Source organism: Paralichthys olivaceus, chromosome 18, assembly GCF_024713975.1.
Source record: "Paralichthys olivaceus isolate ysfri-2021 chromosome 18, ASM2471397v2, whole genome shotgun sequence".
NCBI lineage: Eukaryota > Metazoa > Chordata > Actinopteri > Pleuronectiformes > Paralichthyidae > Paralichthys > Paralichthys olivaceus.
Genome location: NC_091110.1, coordinates 16,834,210 through 16,850,618, shown reverse-complemented (window position 1 = coordinate 16,850,618; position 16,409 = coordinate 16,834,210). Strand labels below are relative to the sequence as shown.

General features: G+C 44.9%; 1 protein-coding gene across 9 annotated transcripts in view; it reads left to right on the top strand.

Annotated features, from left to right (window-relative positions):
• The window catches only part of grin1a (glutamate receptor, ionotropic, N-methyl D-aspartate 1a), a 29,367-nt gene extending 13,458 nt beyond the window's left edge, over nucleotides 1-15,909 (top strand). For 2 of the 9 annotated variants that reach the window (XM_069514306.1, XM_069514308.1), the window contains 13 exons: nucleotides 160-308; nucleotides 631-757; nucleotides 1,599-1,763; nucleotides 2,305-2,423; nucleotides 2,776-2,888; nucleotides 3,446-3,594; nucleotides 3,748-3,905; nucleotides 4,454-4,615; nucleotides 4,906-5,015; nucleotides 5,382-5,527; nucleotides 9,513-9,539; nucleotides 10,223-10,333; nucleotides 14,000-15,909. In XM_069514306.1, coding sequence (XP_069370407.1) covers nucleotides 160-308; nucleotides 631-757; nucleotides 1,599-1,763; nucleotides 2,305-2,423; nucleotides 2,776-2,888; nucleotides 3,446-3,594; nucleotides 3,748-3,905; nucleotides 4,454-4,615; nucleotides 4,906-5,015; nucleotides 5,382-5,527; nucleotides 9,513-9,539; nucleotides 10,223-10,333; nucleotides 14,000-14,068 — 1,605 coding nt within the window. In that variant the 3' untranslated portion in view covers nucleotides 14,069-15,909. Of the gene's footprint in view, nucleotides 1-159; nucleotides 309-629; nucleotides 758-1,598; nucleotides 1,764-2,304; nucleotides 2,424-2,775; nucleotides 2,889-3,445; nucleotides 3,595-3,747; nucleotides 3,906-4,453; nucleotides 4,644-4,805; nucleotides 4,881-4,905; nucleotides 5,016-5,381; nucleotides 5,528-9,512; nucleotides 9,540-10,052; nucleotides 10,334-13,999 lie in introns of those variants that run through there. The other 7 variants (XM_069514310.1, XM_069514307.1, XM_069514314.1 and 4 more) reach the window with 5 other exon arrangements.
• Nucleotides 15,910-16,409: the final 500 nt, after the last annotated feature.

Here is a 16,409-nt window from a genome sequence, read left to right as displayed (position 1 = left end):
TGAGTATGTAGGAGTGTGTATGTGGCAGTATTTGTGATTCTGTTGGGATATTTCCAAGTGTTTTCTTGCCCCCCTCTCGCTGCAGCGCTCTTTAAGTCCTCCGGGATTGATCAGATCAAGCTCCAATGGCTAAACAGCTCTCTGTCCCATCTGTCGTAGATCGTGACGATACACCAGGAGCCATTTGTGTACGTGAAGCCGACTATGCCGGATGGAACGTGCCACGAGGAGATGACACTGAATGGAGTCTTAATTAAAAAGGTTATCTGCACTGGGCCCAATGAGACCATCCCAGGTAACACTTCAGGGACGTTTATATTATCACTGTGCTTTTACTGCACTCGCCAAACACCCACTGGAGATGCATACATATATATGCAGTAGGTATCTATATATGTATGCATGTAGCTGAGTGTGCCATTCAGAGTGAGTGGTTGCTGAGGTGCTGGGACATGCTTCGTCTGTGTGCCGTGTGCAGTGTGAGTGTGTGTGGTTGTTTGCAGTGCACCGTGTGTCACGCATCCTCCGTGTTCAGTCTACGTGCGCCGCCGCCTTTGGATTAAAGAAAAATCTCACGCGTTTCCCCCCTGAGAGATTTTAACGTGCAACCGTTGCTGGTTTCTCTACAGGTCGCCCAATCGTACCCCAGTGTTGTTACGGATTCTGTATCGACCTCCTGATCAAGCTAGCTATGACCATGAACTTTACCTATGAAGTGCACCTGGTGGCTGATGGGAAGTTCGGAACTCAGGAGCGGGTCAGTTTTATTGTCAACATATTTATTTTGTTATATTTCTGCATGACGTTGCACAGGTTGCATGAAATATGTCACATGTTAATACTTGTTTTTAATGGTTTTATTTTACTCCACTAACAGTTTTGATCTCACTAACTATGCGGATGTGAGGTGATAAGCAGTGGTAGAGCAGAGATCCACACACGTCAAATGTCCAGAGGGTGAATCTGCATTTTGTCCCTGATGTAGAGCCGGTTTTTATATCCACACAAAAGCATTAGACAAGCAGCGACTGCAATTACTTTCATTATGAAAGGGCCATAACATCGCTAACTTGAAAAAGGAGAATGTTTCCTTAGCAACAAACAACAGCAGCTTGAAACTTCAGTGACGTCAGTGATGGACTTTTCTCTTCGTCACCAGTTCTCTCATGTACCTGATTTCTTATTCGTCAAGATCCATGAATTATTCTCTGGGGAAGTGGTGAAAATGTCAATTAAACGACCTTTATTCAACCGTAAAGACAGAGACGGAAACAAACCTCTGCAGACCCCTGTGATTTTAATATAAACTGCTTAAAATCCTGCAGGATTTTCTCTTCAATTTAACCCAGAATTTATTGGATGAGAATAACGAGCATGACATTTGATTCTTGTGTTGTTGTTGTGCAGTGCATGATTTTAATTAGAAAAGCGCCAATCTGTCCGTTATGTAAGACGATGACAGTTTCAAAGCTGTGAAGCAGACCCACCCCCACTAGGCTTAACCCAAATCCTTACAACGTGGAAACATGCTGCGGTCTAGACGACAGCAGGTTGTGTCGCTGATCCTCATTCTAACACCTTCCTTTTCTGGGCTCCAGGTGAACAACAGTAACAAGAAAGAGTGGAATGGCATGATGGGAGAGCTCCTGGGGGGCCTGGCCGACATGATTGTGGCCCCGCTGACTATAAACAACGAGCGAGCCCAGTACATCGAGTTTTCCAAACCCTTTAAATATCAAGGCCTCACCATCCTCGTTAAAAAGGTAAGTGGCCTGTTTGCTGCTCCATCACGTCAGACGTGTACCGTCCCGCTGTGCAATCACCAAACCCACCGAGACAATTTTGATCCCTGTGCTTCATCCACAGCACAAATCTCACATACAGGCAACCTGCTATTTTATACCTTGTTTTCTACAACTCAGACAAAAAGCTGAGACGAAAACATATCCTCATCCATCCATTATCTATACCACTTATCCTTTGAGGGTCGTGTAGGGAGCTATAGAACCAATCCCAGCTCAGACTGTGGGAGGAAGCTGGAGATAAATCTGCTTGTGTACAGAAACATAAAAAATGTACTTTGGTACAGTAACAAAGTGAACACATTTCGTTCATATCACCACTGCATGCAGCCATGGTGTTCAAATGTTAGTTATAGGGAATCTGTGCATCGGAAATGTTCTGTAAAACTGTCAAATGTACAAGAGGAAGTATTTTCCTTCATGTTTGTCTGCGATATGCAAACGTGAGATAATGGTTTGAGTCTGTTAACAATCAATAACGTGCTGCGCTGTGTGTTTTCAGGAAATTCCTCGCAGTACACTGGACTCGTTCATGCAGCCGTTCCAAAGCACGCTGTGGCTGCTGGTGGGTCTATCGGTGCATGTGGTGGCGGTGATGCTTTACCTACTAGACCGGTTCAGGTACAAGGGGGACCTGTCTGTGTGTATGTGTGTGCCCATGTGTGTGTTTGTGTATTCATGACTGAATCAGAGTGCGTGTGTGTACCTGCACTCCTGAGCGCTGCAGATCTTCCCTCAGTGTGGACGAGGAGGCAGACAGAGGTGAAGATCGTCTCCAACCATCCCACCGCTCCGTCCCTGTGCTACCGTCTTTGTCTGCTTTTTCTTTTCTGTGGACGTTGTCTCCCTCTTGCTTTGCTTGCTATCGTCCAGTTCCCTTCCCTGCCTGGGGTCGCCAGGGTTTTCCCTCTCTGCAGGTTCTCAGCGATTTCTCACTTTGTCTCCTGCAACCCTCCCAATTTCTCCACTCTAGCCCATTTGGAAGATTTAAAGTAAACAGTGAAGAAGAAGAAGAGGACGCCCTCACCTTGTCATCTGCTATGTGGTTCTCCTGGGGAGTGTTGCTGAACTCTGGAATAGGAGAAGGTGAGACACGGCCGACTAGATAAAGAGAAGAAAATCATGATTGAAAACTAACAAATCGTCACTTACTGAGCAGTAAATGTTCCTTTTTCCCAGAACAGTGGGACGCTGTCGGGATCCTTTCACAGTTTTGCAAATTTAAAAAGACAAAACATGTCGGTTGTGGCGTCAGCTACAGACGTTTTTCGTGTTTGGATGACAACTTTTTTCCTTTCAACTCAGCTTTTGCAAAAACAGGCTTTGATTCCGTTTGTCTTTCAACGGTTTATACCTGTTGCCTTTCCTCGAATCCTTTGTCTTCAAGAGTTTCCTTTTCCTGTTTGATATTTCAGTGGGTTGTATGTTTTTCTAGGCCATTTTTGTAGGTTTATGTTCTGTTGAAACTTTCCTGTCATATGTGGGTTTGACGTGTTTGATTACTTGCAGTAGTTGTTGTGTTTTGGAGCAATACTCAGCGGTAGATCAGTTTTAGAAATGGAGGTAACTGCTCTGCATCACTTATCTGACTTGAAGTAGAAAATGACAAGGCTGAAAGGTTAAAACTTGAGCTCACCTCACAGGTGCGCCGCGCAGCTTCTCAGCGAGAATCCTGGGTATGGTGTGGGCCGGCTTTGCTATGATCATTGTGGCCTCTTATACTGCCAATCTGGCTGCCTTCCTGGTGTTGGACCGGCCTGAGGAGCGCATCACCGGCATCAATGACCCAAGGGTGTGTAGAGTATGGTGCTAGGACCATACCATCACACACAACAACATTTTTATTCGTAGAAATACAAAATAATGTAAAACGATTTATTTAATATATATCGATGGAAGTTATTATTAGGCATCATATGACTATCTCCTTCTTTTGTTTTTGCAGCTGAGAAACCCATCAGACAAATTCATCTACGCCACGGTGAAGCAGAGTTCCGTGGACATCTACTTCCGGCGGCAGGTGGAGCTTAGCACCATGTACCGCCACATGGAGAAGCACAACTATGAGAGTGCCGCCGAGGCCATCCAGGCCGTGCGTGACAAGTGAGTCTCGGCCAGGCCGGGCCGACCAGACCTAGTGTCGGCCGGCTGCTCGACCTATCAGACACACAGGCCAGGGTCAGTCCAGTCAGCTTGAGGGTGGGGAAAGGGACATGGACCTCCGGACCAGACGGAGGCGGCAGGTCTTACTGCGGCGCTCCCTCTGATCCAGGCCCATCGCCCGGCCAAGACAGGGACAGAGGCAGGTGTAGACGTGTCAACAGCACTGACACTAGTGTGACATTGAGCTAACATTGAGTGGAGGAGCACCCTTTTTCAGGTTGTACCCAGACGAGATGGGGGGAACCCAATGGGGGACGCGCCCTCACCCATCTGGCATTGGATTTCATTTGGGCCGTAAGCAACGGTAGCAATGGCTGGTAAAGGCTGAATGACACACACGATGTGGTGTGCGAGAGAGAGAGAAAGAGAGAGGGGGTGGGAGCCGTAAATGTGTATGTAAATCATTGTACTGTTGCACCGTAACCCCCTCCTTCCCCTCCTCCTCCCACCTTCCTCCTCCTGCCTTCCCCCCTCCCCCTCCCCCACAGCAAGCTGCATGCTTTCATCTGGGACTCTGCGGTGCTGGAGTTTGAAGCCTCGCAGAAGTGCGACCTGGTGACCACGGGAGAGCTGTTTTTCCGTTCGGGCTTTGGCATAGGCATGCGCAAGGACAGCCCCTGGAAACAGAATGTGTCCCTGGCCATTCTCAGGTCTGTCCCAGCCGAAGCTGCATTACTCGTATGACTTTTCTTTTTTTGTTCCTTATCAATTTGATTTTTTGGTCAGATATCGACCAGTTATAGCCACCCAATACATTGCCTTATGTCACATCTTCTTCTCTGTATCTCCCCTCTCCTGCCCTCTCTGTCTGTCTGTCTGTTTGTCTCTGCACCTGTCCAGCTGTCTGTCTATCATTTGGGAGTAAGCGGCTCGATTTATCCCGTCACCGCGGTGTATTAACTTTGTCACCTCTCTCCCCACCACCCCCAACCCCCTACAGTTCTCATGAGAACGGCTTCATGGAAGACCTAGATAAAACCTGGGTGAGATACCAGGAGTGTGACTCAAGGAGCAATGCCCCAGCCACACTCACCTTTGAAAACATGGCAGGTATGGTCATCATGGCGTAGCGAAAGCATTAAAAAGTGATTGGACAAAAACTGCAGTGGTAAGGTACTGTAGCCCTTTTTTGTCCAATACCTTTACAAAATCATTGTGTTAGTGTCGGCGTGGATGGTCTGTGGAAGTGTGGCGTTCAGTATCGTGTGCTGTGCCTTTGTGTGGTTGTGGTTTATTGCGATAAAGTGGTTTTCAGCTGCCGCGGTCAGTAGGAGCTGGTTGAGGAAGCAGGGGCGACCACTGGGCATGAAGGGCAGACCTTGAATTCATGCTGAGTGGGAGCAGCAGGATTGTCGCCCACCATCTCACATGTTCCTCTCTCTTCTCTGTCTCTGTTCGTCTGTCCCTCTCGGAAAGGTGTCTTCATGCTGGTGGCTGGAGGCATAGCAGCCGGGATCTTCCTCATCTTCATTGAAATCGCCTACAAACGGCATAAAGACGCCCGCAGGAAGCAGATGCAGCTGGCCTTTGCGGCCGTCAATGTTTGGAGGAAGAACCTGCAGGTAGGAACGCTCACACTCGGGGGGGAAGGGCCAAAACTTGGTTGCAAGAAAGCCAACAAAGACCCTCAAGGGGGTCAATTTCTGGAACCTTTTCATCGCTGGTGGTCAAACTGCCATGTTACCACATGAGAAACCATGATCTCCGTTGTCCTCATGTACTGCAAGCGGCCACCTTGTAGGTCCTAAGCGTTTCGAGAGGCCAACAGCGCCCGTGTGTCTTGTGTGTGCCTGCAGGACAGTAAGGAGGCTTCTGGAAGTCAAGCGGCGGCCGGGACGCCCTCATTAGTATGTAACGTTAAAGCAGGGGCCATTTACACCTCATATCACCTCTCGCTGTTAAACTAACGATAAGATAACTGGCTTTGTGGCCCACCAACATGATGGACATCAGGTTTAAACCTCCACCTTCCATGTCCATGGCATGAACTCGTAGTTCTAAGCTGCTGCGGTGCTTTTACGCTTCATAAGGTCAGATGAAGTGGACATGGAGCCAAGGAAAGAAATAAATCTGCAGTGATACAGTGATTACTGTGTGAGTGATGCTCTTTGATCGTATCATATATTAACAGCAGCCACGGGCAAACAACACAAATAGAGCATGAAGAGTAAAATCAATGCCCTGGCACAATTGCACAGCAGTGACTCTCCCAGTATTGTCAGCATAACTGCAAAGTGTCACGCTGCAGTACGCACTGTGTCTACAACAAACAAACAACAACAAATAAAGAGTGTGCCTGCCGGAGGCTTCATTCAATATAGTGGCATCAGATTCAAGGGTCAGTTCTCCAAAATTTCAAAAGTGCATATCTTCAAATTCTTCTTGTGCTTGTGGTGTCAAGTCCTGCGAATAATTTTGGTTGCATGAACTGCAAGTTTGACATATCTAAACCTATAAAATCAAGGCAAACCGAATTACATCTTCTTCTTGAAAGCCACCAGCTTGATGAGACACCACAAGTAAATGAGAATTTAGCATTTTTAAATTGAGTGAACCGCCTCTTCCATGTTCCAGCGAAGAACATGATTTGCCGCTGTGCCCCAATGCACTCGAATGTGGCAGTGAAGCGTTGGAGCTTCTCTCCCGCGCCCACACACGCTCTGTTCCTTTACTCTTTATGGTTTTGATTCCTGATTGGAGAGTCTGTGATGTGGCCCCGGCAGCCCGTCTGCTGCCTCTCTGTAAAGCTCAGTGTCTTGGCCCTGCTGAATAGTGACAGCAGGGCTGGAGGAAGGTACAGTATAAATCACAAGTGCCTGTCAGCAAATCCGTGTCCTCCTGAGAGTGTCTGCCATCGACCTGACTATTGTATGTAACTGTCGTGAGTGTCTTCATGTGTTCGTTCTCCAGGTGCACTCAGCAGGCGAATGCATGCGGGGGGGGGGGGGGCATCACTGAGAAAGGAGAGGGACACACTAAACTGCTCGCAGACCAGCGCGTTTTAGATCCATGTCGGTGGTGATCATGTTGATTCCTCTGCTTCGCTGAGCAGAGACAGCTCATGCATGTTCATCTGGCTCATCGACCGTCACCGTGGGCCCTCGAGCTAAAAGAAAGGACACACACAATCTTCACTGCTCTAACTATAACTGCCGTAATGGGGTCTCATGCAAGGAGCGCAGAGAGGGAGCCCCTGAGTCGAACTAATACAATCTGTTCTGTTCTGCGTGGACTTTATTTAGGGATATTATTAATACTGTTTGGTTGCGCTGCTGCTCTGATTACTCACTGTGATCTGATTTGCACAAATTCCATATGACAACTTGGTTATGTAGGACACAAACTCAGCACGATGGAAAAATCCAAGTTCACAGTTTGTGTGGCCTCCTCCTTCCTTAGTGCGGCACTGAAACTCGGACTCCCGTCGTCGGCATCATTTTGACTGCTTGCACACGTGTTTGTATGTAACTATGTGCTTATACTGCCTCAGGTCGGTGTATGATACAGAGCACTGTAGAGTACTGTGCACCCACGTACCTTTCAAAATGAGGATCTAATCTCTGAGCGCGTGCACTTCTGACTAAGTGAAATCTGTTCACGTGGTACACAACTCATCCCCCGCTGGCTGACATCATCTCCACACGTTGTCGGAATAGAAGTTAATTATCTAAGGTGCATGCAATATTAGAGCTGCATGTCTAAGACTGTTTAGGAACTGAAGCCACAGAGATGTAGAGGGAGCAGATCTGCTGAATCTCAGATAGAACATTAAGCATTTAGCTGCATTTTAAAACTAATTGAATCTCTATCATTTAAATTCATAATTTAAATCACACGAAGTACTATGACTAATTTAGTTTTACTTTCAGCTGAGGACACTGTTTGAAAATAGGCTTTTTACTGTCCAGCACAGAACACAGAACAAGCTGGTTAACATAATGGTGCATTAATATTTCCCAGAGGAGATGATGGAGAAACTCAGAGTTAATTTTGGATTTATATTCATCATGTAGACAGAGACACAACTTCAAACAGGAGCTAATTTTACTTTTACCTGCAGGGCCTGTAAATGTGTAACTGTTTGCTAACTATTTCCACAAATTAAAGATATAATATTTCGCAATTATTCTTTAAAATGTTTAAGAAAACAAAGTAACAGGACTTTTTATTTTGTCGCATTTTAAATGCGTCATATCCTCTTTACCTTTGAGAATTAGGTTGTATTGACCTCTACATCCCTGAGAGGCTACATGTGTGGCTTGTGGCTTTCCCTTTAAAAGCAGATGTTATTCAGAAGTGCACCATCTGAGCTAAAAACAACGTGTCCGCTCTCTACCAACGATTATGATGAAGTATGATGATGCTCTGCGGCGGCTCGTGTGTTTCCAACGCGAAACAAGCGGCTTCCTTCTCCACACTGCGCAAGTGCCAATGCTTCATCCGACGGTCCAGCATGCACTGCATGGCCGGGACTGTGCGCACGCAGCACCTCATCAGGGCTCAGAGCGGCCAGACTGCAGCCCGACGATTAAAAGAAGAGCACTGATGTCACTTGGGCACTGATTTTTTTTTTTTTTCTGAACCAAGACGAAAAGTTACACAGGCTGAATTTCACCATTTACTAACATGAAATGTCATCTTCCAACAGGAAAAAACGTTTTATTTGCTATTACCTGCTCTAAAATCAAGTGATGTTGTGCCAGCTTTCATCTCCACTCCACGCCAGCTAGTGCCTGCCCTCCACCTGACATCATGTCTTCAGGGCTTTGAGAGGAGAGCACAGGTTGGCGGTGTGATGGAAAGCGTACCCTAAAAGAGCCTGGTCATGTGACCTGATGAAAAAGGATGTACTGCGGGGCCCAGTGCTGGCCAGGATTGATTTGTCATGCTATTTGTTTTGTGTTTACTAAGTTTTTCCCCCTTTATTCCTTCCCTCCATCCATAACAACGTTTTTCGGCATGTTGAAATTCACACCACACTGCCCCGCCCGCCCCCAGGGCCTCCCCTCCCGGCAACCGCTCACTCATCCTCCACTTCTTCTTTACGAACATGCGTCTCAGAGCTGCTTTCTTTCTTTAAAACATTTAGCCTCTTGAAATCAAACAAATGGCTAATCTCTCTTTTCTTTTCTTTTTTGCACTTTTAACATAAGCAATATCTTTTTGCATTTTAAGCAGTAGGAAACCATTCCTCCTCAATCTTATATTTGTTTGCACTCTTTTAGCATTTTCCATCTCATTCCCTTGTGTGTGGGGTGAATTTCCATTATACCGCTTTCAGGTATAATGTCTTTAAATGGGCTTTAATTACTGACATTTGTCGCTGTTGTTTTTCCTCTGATATGCATTTTACTGGCCTCTGATACTGTAGCTTCTCGACTTTTTAATACCTGCCTGGCTTTGGATGTGGATGTTTGCTTTGCTAGTTTTTCCTCTTTTTTTATATATCCACCCTTTTTTGGCTTTTGCTTATAAGGATCTTCTTTAAAGTAATAACGATCAAGTGGATGGAAATTTATTTCATTTTTCTTTTCTCCCCCTATGCAGCCCTCTTCCTCTCTAGAGACTCAGGATGTAAGAATACCTTAACATGAGGTTTTTTTTTCTTTGCACACAAACACGCAGTTATTGTGCTGAGAGTAGCTGTGGGGCACTCTGACGGTAAACGAGGGGAGGGAGGGCACCAAACTGCCTCGACATCTTCTCAGGAAACAGCTTCTTTTTCTTTATTTTATAGCGGATATGTACTCTGAGCGGTGTCAGAACAAGTACCGAGTAGATTCGAGATATCTTTAAAGGTCATGTTTGGCATTTTCAGTTGAACTTTCAACTGTGAAGTGTGTGTTCAGGCATTATCCAGCGTACGGGCAGAATATTTCAGATGGTAAAAGCAGTTTAATGCAGGTATCACACCCACTGACATCTTTACTAGTCATCACTCATTTCAATGCATTTCTAGAGGTCGAGTCAGTGTGTGTGCACATTTCTAAGGAACAAACTGTGCCATCAAGCCTGAGCAGATATTTCCACTCTCTAACAGGCTGTATCCCTTTCTTTCTCCCTCATTGTGCATATTACACTTCCAAGTGCTGTAATCTTTCTCACAAGGACCCTCCCTCTATTTAGACAATACACAGTAAGGTAATTTACTGGGGTGGTGGTGGTGGTGGTGGGAAGAGAGCACGGGTGAGACTGGAACCACAGTTTTCACCCCAGCCAGAGAACATGAATAATGTTTCTACATATATTTATTTTAGGATAGGAAAAGTGGTAGAGCAGAGCCCGACCCCAAAAAGAAAGCCTCTTTTAGGTCCATCAGTACCACCCTGGCCTCCAGCATCAAGAGACGTAGGTCCTCCAAAGACACGGTAAGGAGACGAAGAAGCAACATCTTCCCTTGTTTACTCCTCCGTCTCTTTTTCCTTTTCCTCTCCTCCTCCTCTTCTGTCTCTTCCTCCGTCCTCTTTCTCTGTCCTCTCTGCCAACATCCCCATATCCGACCGCGACAGAGACCCATATTCCACTCACCCATTTCCACGCGACTCCGCAGCCTCTGCCACGTGTCTGTCCCTCTCACCATCGATCAGCCATCACCATCTAGCATCTGTAGCTCCTCTAAAGGCCGGAGGGCATCAGTACAGGAACTCAGGTCAGGCCAGGGAGCAGGCGTCCCACGTGTCCAGGGTTTTTTTTTGATGGGATTAGTGGCTTCTGGAGGACGGGGGCGACAAAAGCAAAAAGCAGTCTGCCAGTGGTGTTTTGTCTTGGGCTGCTCTTCCTCCGTGCCGCTAGTTTGGACGTGGATTCTGGCGATTGTGTCCTATTTGGTGGCGATGTGGTGTGTGTACTGTACATGAACGTGTGTGTCTTTATATGTCTGTGTTTGCGTCCTGTCTTTTTGATTGCTTGATCCTTCGTATATTTCCACCTTTCTTTGCACCAATCCCGCTCACCCTTCCTCCGTTTGGGTTTCCGACGCTGTTGGTTTGCTTTTGGTTTGAAAAGCATGCGCTGGTGTTCTGTCTTTTTCTTTTCCCATCTTCAAGGTAGTCGTCGTGACGGCCGGTCCTCCTGAGAAGAAAACTAATGTGCTGTCTTATTGATCAACAGGATTACACTCATGGATTCCGATTAATCAAATTACTTTTTGCTTTGTCATATTTTATTTGTCATGATTCTTATTTATTTTTCAGTGTCCTCGTGCTCTGACCTGTGCATGCCTCTTTCAGGGAATATTTTCAGGTGGTGAAAATGCTCTTTTCTTATGTTTTAACCGGCTACAAACTCTGTGAAGCCTCAGACTCTCATTGTGTTTTAAGGCAAGCGTAAACACAAGCTCTCCTCTCTTTCCCTAAATTGCGTTTTACACCATTTGTGTTGCTTGACACCTTTGTTGCAGCATAATGAGAGTGTCAGGTTTTCTTCACGCCTTCACAGTTCAGATAAAAAGCCCCGTTCGTTGCGGTTGGAAGGTTCTGCTCCACAAGCTCGGAGTGCTCTGACAAACCAGTGACCCGCGGCCTTTGTCCCCAGCTGCTTTGCTGGTCGCCGACCGAATCTAGAACGGGCCTCTAGAATAAAAAACAAGGACGATAAATCTCTGGAGATGTAGCACAGACACCTTCACGGAAAGAGAGGCTTCTGGAAGAACACTGTTTTGACTGTGTGTAGCCTGAGCTAACGGGTCACACAGTAAAGATATATTTTTTATTTGCTTTCCTGTCTTTCTCTCTTTCTCTTGTGGTAACTCTTTTTTTGGGGGGGGGATGTTTGGCCAATACACCTCTCCTCCTCCCTGGAGGTTTCTCATTTGAATCGGTCTTGTTTGAAGAGAAGAAGAAGTGGAATCGCCATTTTTAAATATGTCTCTACGATCATTCGGATGCTGGTTTGGGACCCCTAGTGGATACAAAAAAATTATATACAACAGGTTTTTAGTATCGTTACAACAAAGATGCTCTACTTGAAAGATTTGCCATCTTCAGTCTTTGACCATTATTTTGATTTTATATAAATGTTCTTCTTTTATATTAATGGATATCAATGGACTTGAGTGTCAGTGTCCCTCACCCACATGCCACACTGCTCCTCTCTCCCTCTGCAAGCATGCCGACTACTCTGTCATAGAAACGGTAGAAGAAGTAGAAATGATCCTTTTTTTTCTTTTAATCGTGCCACATGTTAAGAATTATTGAATTAGTAGCTTTATAAGCATTTATTGTGGTTGTGATGTCAGTGAAGTGTCTCTCTCTTGCTGGTCCACTTGACCCCCAGTAGGGTGCGCTGTTAGCAGGTCCTCAAGGTACAAGACATTATGGAGGGGGCTGTAAGCCACATGATGATCATGATGCAACTCGCGGGTCAAGTAGATGAGCAACATCCACAATTTTCCACTTATGATTCGGTCTGGATGTTGCCTCATCTGTCAGCATGTTAGTTGCATCACAACAGCTTCTAAAGCTCACATGCTTGAATACACTGGCTCTAAAGTGAGAGGCGGCAAAATTCGAAGATCTTGCCTCCTTGAGAAAATGCAAAACAATCTTTGTGAGACCGGTAAAACGGAGGCAAGACTCTTCCCTGTTCTGGTTCTGCAACAATATTCATTTGTTTTGCATTTAATGTTCTAGCAAAAGAGGTATTCTTGCACATTGGTCGTTGTGGTTTTACCAACACAGCGCTGAGTCAGGATTACGATTGGCATGTTGGAAATCAGTTGGATTATGAAGAGCATAACGCAGATGACTTTACTGCTCCAACCAATTTCCAAAAAAGATGAAGCAATTCCACAAAAAAAACATCTCTATTCATCAAGTATTTGACTTTATTCACAGTGTTTAATCAGGCATTGTTTCATCAGGTTTCTATTTTCTCGCTCATTAGCAGAAAAAGCCTCTTCAGCATTGTGCAAACGTGGCTCGCTGCTGTCGAACACTGAAAAGACTCGGAGGCAAAAAAAAAAAAATTACTGTTGCCATAGAAACTGAGCACCTGCATGGAACCGGGATGCGGTTCCCCTCTCATCACCGTAGACGCCTACAATTCAACGCACTCTGCTTTGAAAGAAGCACAGTGAAGCGGGGACGGGACGTAAGAGTCTATCACAACAGCACTTTGAAATCGGCCTAAAATCTCATCTTCTCTGCACCCAGCTGCTAAAATTAGACGAGTCGCAGTACAAATGACTGCAGGGAGATGAATGAGCTGTCCGCTCTATATCCAGGGCAGAACATGATCACCCAGGCTGAAAAGACAAATATAATAAACGATGCCCAATTCAAATTTGCTGTTGTCTGCTCTCGGGGCTTTACGTCCGCTCCCAACTAGCCCACCTCAGGCAAACTGCTTCCAAAATCTAACATTAAAAGATTTCAGAATGAAACTGAGGTCTGCCTGAGAGGGGTTAGAGAAAACCTCCTGCTTCAGAACCCGTGAACCTTCCGTCCTTTGGTTTTTCTGTATCAAAACAGAATAATAAAAAACATTGATTAAAAGGGAAAACATGTAAAAAAAAAAATGGAGAACCAGAAAAATAACATGTTGTTTTAGCCGCACTTGAGCCTTGTGGCGAAATTATTTCATAAGTGAGTAGATTAGTTCCGTCAGTGTTTTGGTGAAGTCAGCTTTCAAGCTCCCACTGAAAACAACAAAACCTTCTCCAGGCCACTGCTTTCTATAAAGTTGAGACCGTGTTCCTGCACCTCCGCATTTCCCAAAGCGTTGTATTTTTCCACATTATCACAATAACAAAAAAAAAAATAATAATTTTTCCGTTTTGATTTTCAACCTGGAAAACTTGACGCTGTTTTCACACTCTGGTCGCCAGTTGTTTGTTTTTATGACTCTGGTTCGAAACAGAAAAACCAAAGAACAAAGGGTACATGGATTCTTTTGGTTCTTAAAATCAAAATTAACTTTAACATTAAGGAATAATATTGCAAAAAAAAAAAAAAAAGACAATATGCTGCTGTTGCCAAGAAATGACATCTTGTCATGTGTCTCCTTTTCCCCTCCATTTGTCTTCACCTCTGCAGCAGTACCCACCCACTGACATCACGGGCCAACTCAACTTGTCAGACCCGTCTGTCAGCACTGTGGTGTAGGAGCGAGGGAGCCACCGAGGTCCGCTCCCCCGAGGAGAGAGGAAACCAGACTAGGAAGGAGGAGGGAGAGGAGGAGACCATTTCCCCTGTTCCCTTCGAAGGCCGAAGCTTTTCTTTTCCCTGGAGAAGAGGCTGGAAACCTTTACACCTTTGTTTTTTGTTTTTTAACATAGATCCCTGAGCATGCACTGACGAACCCATCTGACTCATCTACAATCCTTCTGTATATTATCCGCCAACTTATTTAACCTTGTTTCCGTCACAGATCACAGATTTACTTAATGTTGGGTGTTTATCTAAGTTCCTCCGCAGCTGTATAGCATTTAGCAAGCCAGGGTTAGTTTGGTTCTTTTAGGGATTTAAACCAGTTCTACATATCACTTCTAATTAGGGCCTGGATACCATTGTAATGTTTAGTATTTCTTAACAACATGTACTGCAATAGAAGGCGGACTGTATAAGCTTCAAAGTATTTTTGAATAGGAACTACCTGTGTTTTTATCTACACTTTTAGATGATGGTGGGAAACACTAATAATAATAACGGCACTAACAAAAAGGATATGACTAATCTTGTCTAATGGAAGCATGTGTATAAGAGCTTTATGTATCTGAATGAGGATATTGATGTTTGTTATTTTGAAGATATAGAGTTTGTTTCTCGTATTTAATCTTGCACCGATCTCCCAAAACGCATGTGTTCTTATTTCTACCCGGCTTCTTTTAGAGAATCTGTTTAGCTTTAATGCTCGGGTGAAGTTTACAGGAGAAGACTCGTCATTTCACTGATGAAACGTTACGTGAGGCTGCTGTGTTTCTTTATGTTGTTTTGTTTTTTTTCATGTCAGAACAATTTTGAGATGCAGCCACAAGCTATGTTGTGTCTGGGGACGCCCTCTCTCTTCCTCTCTCCTGCCGCAGCAGACTTTCTCATTTCCAGTCCAGAAGGGGTTGCATCAAAGGGCCAGGTTTTTCACCCAACCAGAACTCGGTCTTTCCTGCAAAACCTCCTCCCTGAGCCGAGTCGAGCCGGGGCGGGAGAACTTTTACAAGAAGGAACCTGAGTGAATTGAAAGCTTTGCTCGGGCCTGCGAGTTTGTGTGCAGGTCTTGGTTAGATGCAAAAACAGGCCTTTTCCCATTTTCTGGATCTGAGAAACCACTGCTGTCGGTTGACAAAGACTATCACTATCCTTCCTGGTGTCTGGCACTGCAGAGCACTTTATGTCGAGGGGTCTCCCAAACTGAAAGCTGCTGACTTACCCAGAACAGAACCACTCGAACATCAGTCTGACGAATTAACTTCTCCACTGTTTCAACTCCACAAATCTCTTTTTACTGCTTTATTGAGAAATCGTGTTTACAGTCTTTATAAAAAAAACTAAATAACACTTTTAAAACACAATTTGGTTTCTGAACTTGAACCGAGATGTTGCTTCTGATCCTTTTCTCCTTCCAGCCTGTGCATGCTTTTGTCTTCTTATCGGTGCTTTGGTTTGTTTTCCGGATGCGTGTTGTTGCCGTGTACAGGGAGCTGAGCTGCGCCTCAGTCAAATGAAATGTAAATAAGAGTCTTATGTTCAGTGTAGGTGAGGCTGAGGAGATTGTACCGCGCTCGTTTGATGACTGCAGCTGAGAATGTCCGATGTTATAGTTACACACTACAGTTGTGATACACAGGCATGCATTAACACACACACACACACACACACACACACACACAAAGACAAAACCCCTAAAAGGAGAAATTGCCTGTTTTTCTTACCTTTTTCCAGTAAAGATTTCATTGAATCATCTTGTTTATACAACTGTAAATAAAATATACTTACGTTGCCAACTCTAATTATAGTCATTTCATTATTTAAGGATTAAAACCACCAGTTGCTCACATTATGAATTAATCCAAGTCTCAATCAATCAAATTGTGTTTTTGGCTGCAAAATATCACAAACTGCTGCATATGGAAGAAAGAAGTTCAGATTTTTAAAGTGAAGGATCCGGATCCTTGTCAAAATTCACCAACTGTAACAAAACTCAATATGGATATTTGCATCAATATATATACGAATTAGAAACGATTCGGCGAGAGCATCAATTAAAAGGCCTTAGAGAAGAGGAGGGTTTTGCATTTCCACCATTTAAAAAGTGTTGAGATCGCACAGCAACACAACTTGACACAGATTTGTTTCACAGCTCCACTGTTCGCTGCTGAGAACAGTTGAGCACTAATGGAGAGAAAGTGCTGCTCACACGGGGGAAGCATCGCATTTGGCAGCAAACTTACCAGCAGGTGGTCTGATCTGGTTTTGGCAAACACTGACATTTTTCATCCTCATGGTCCAG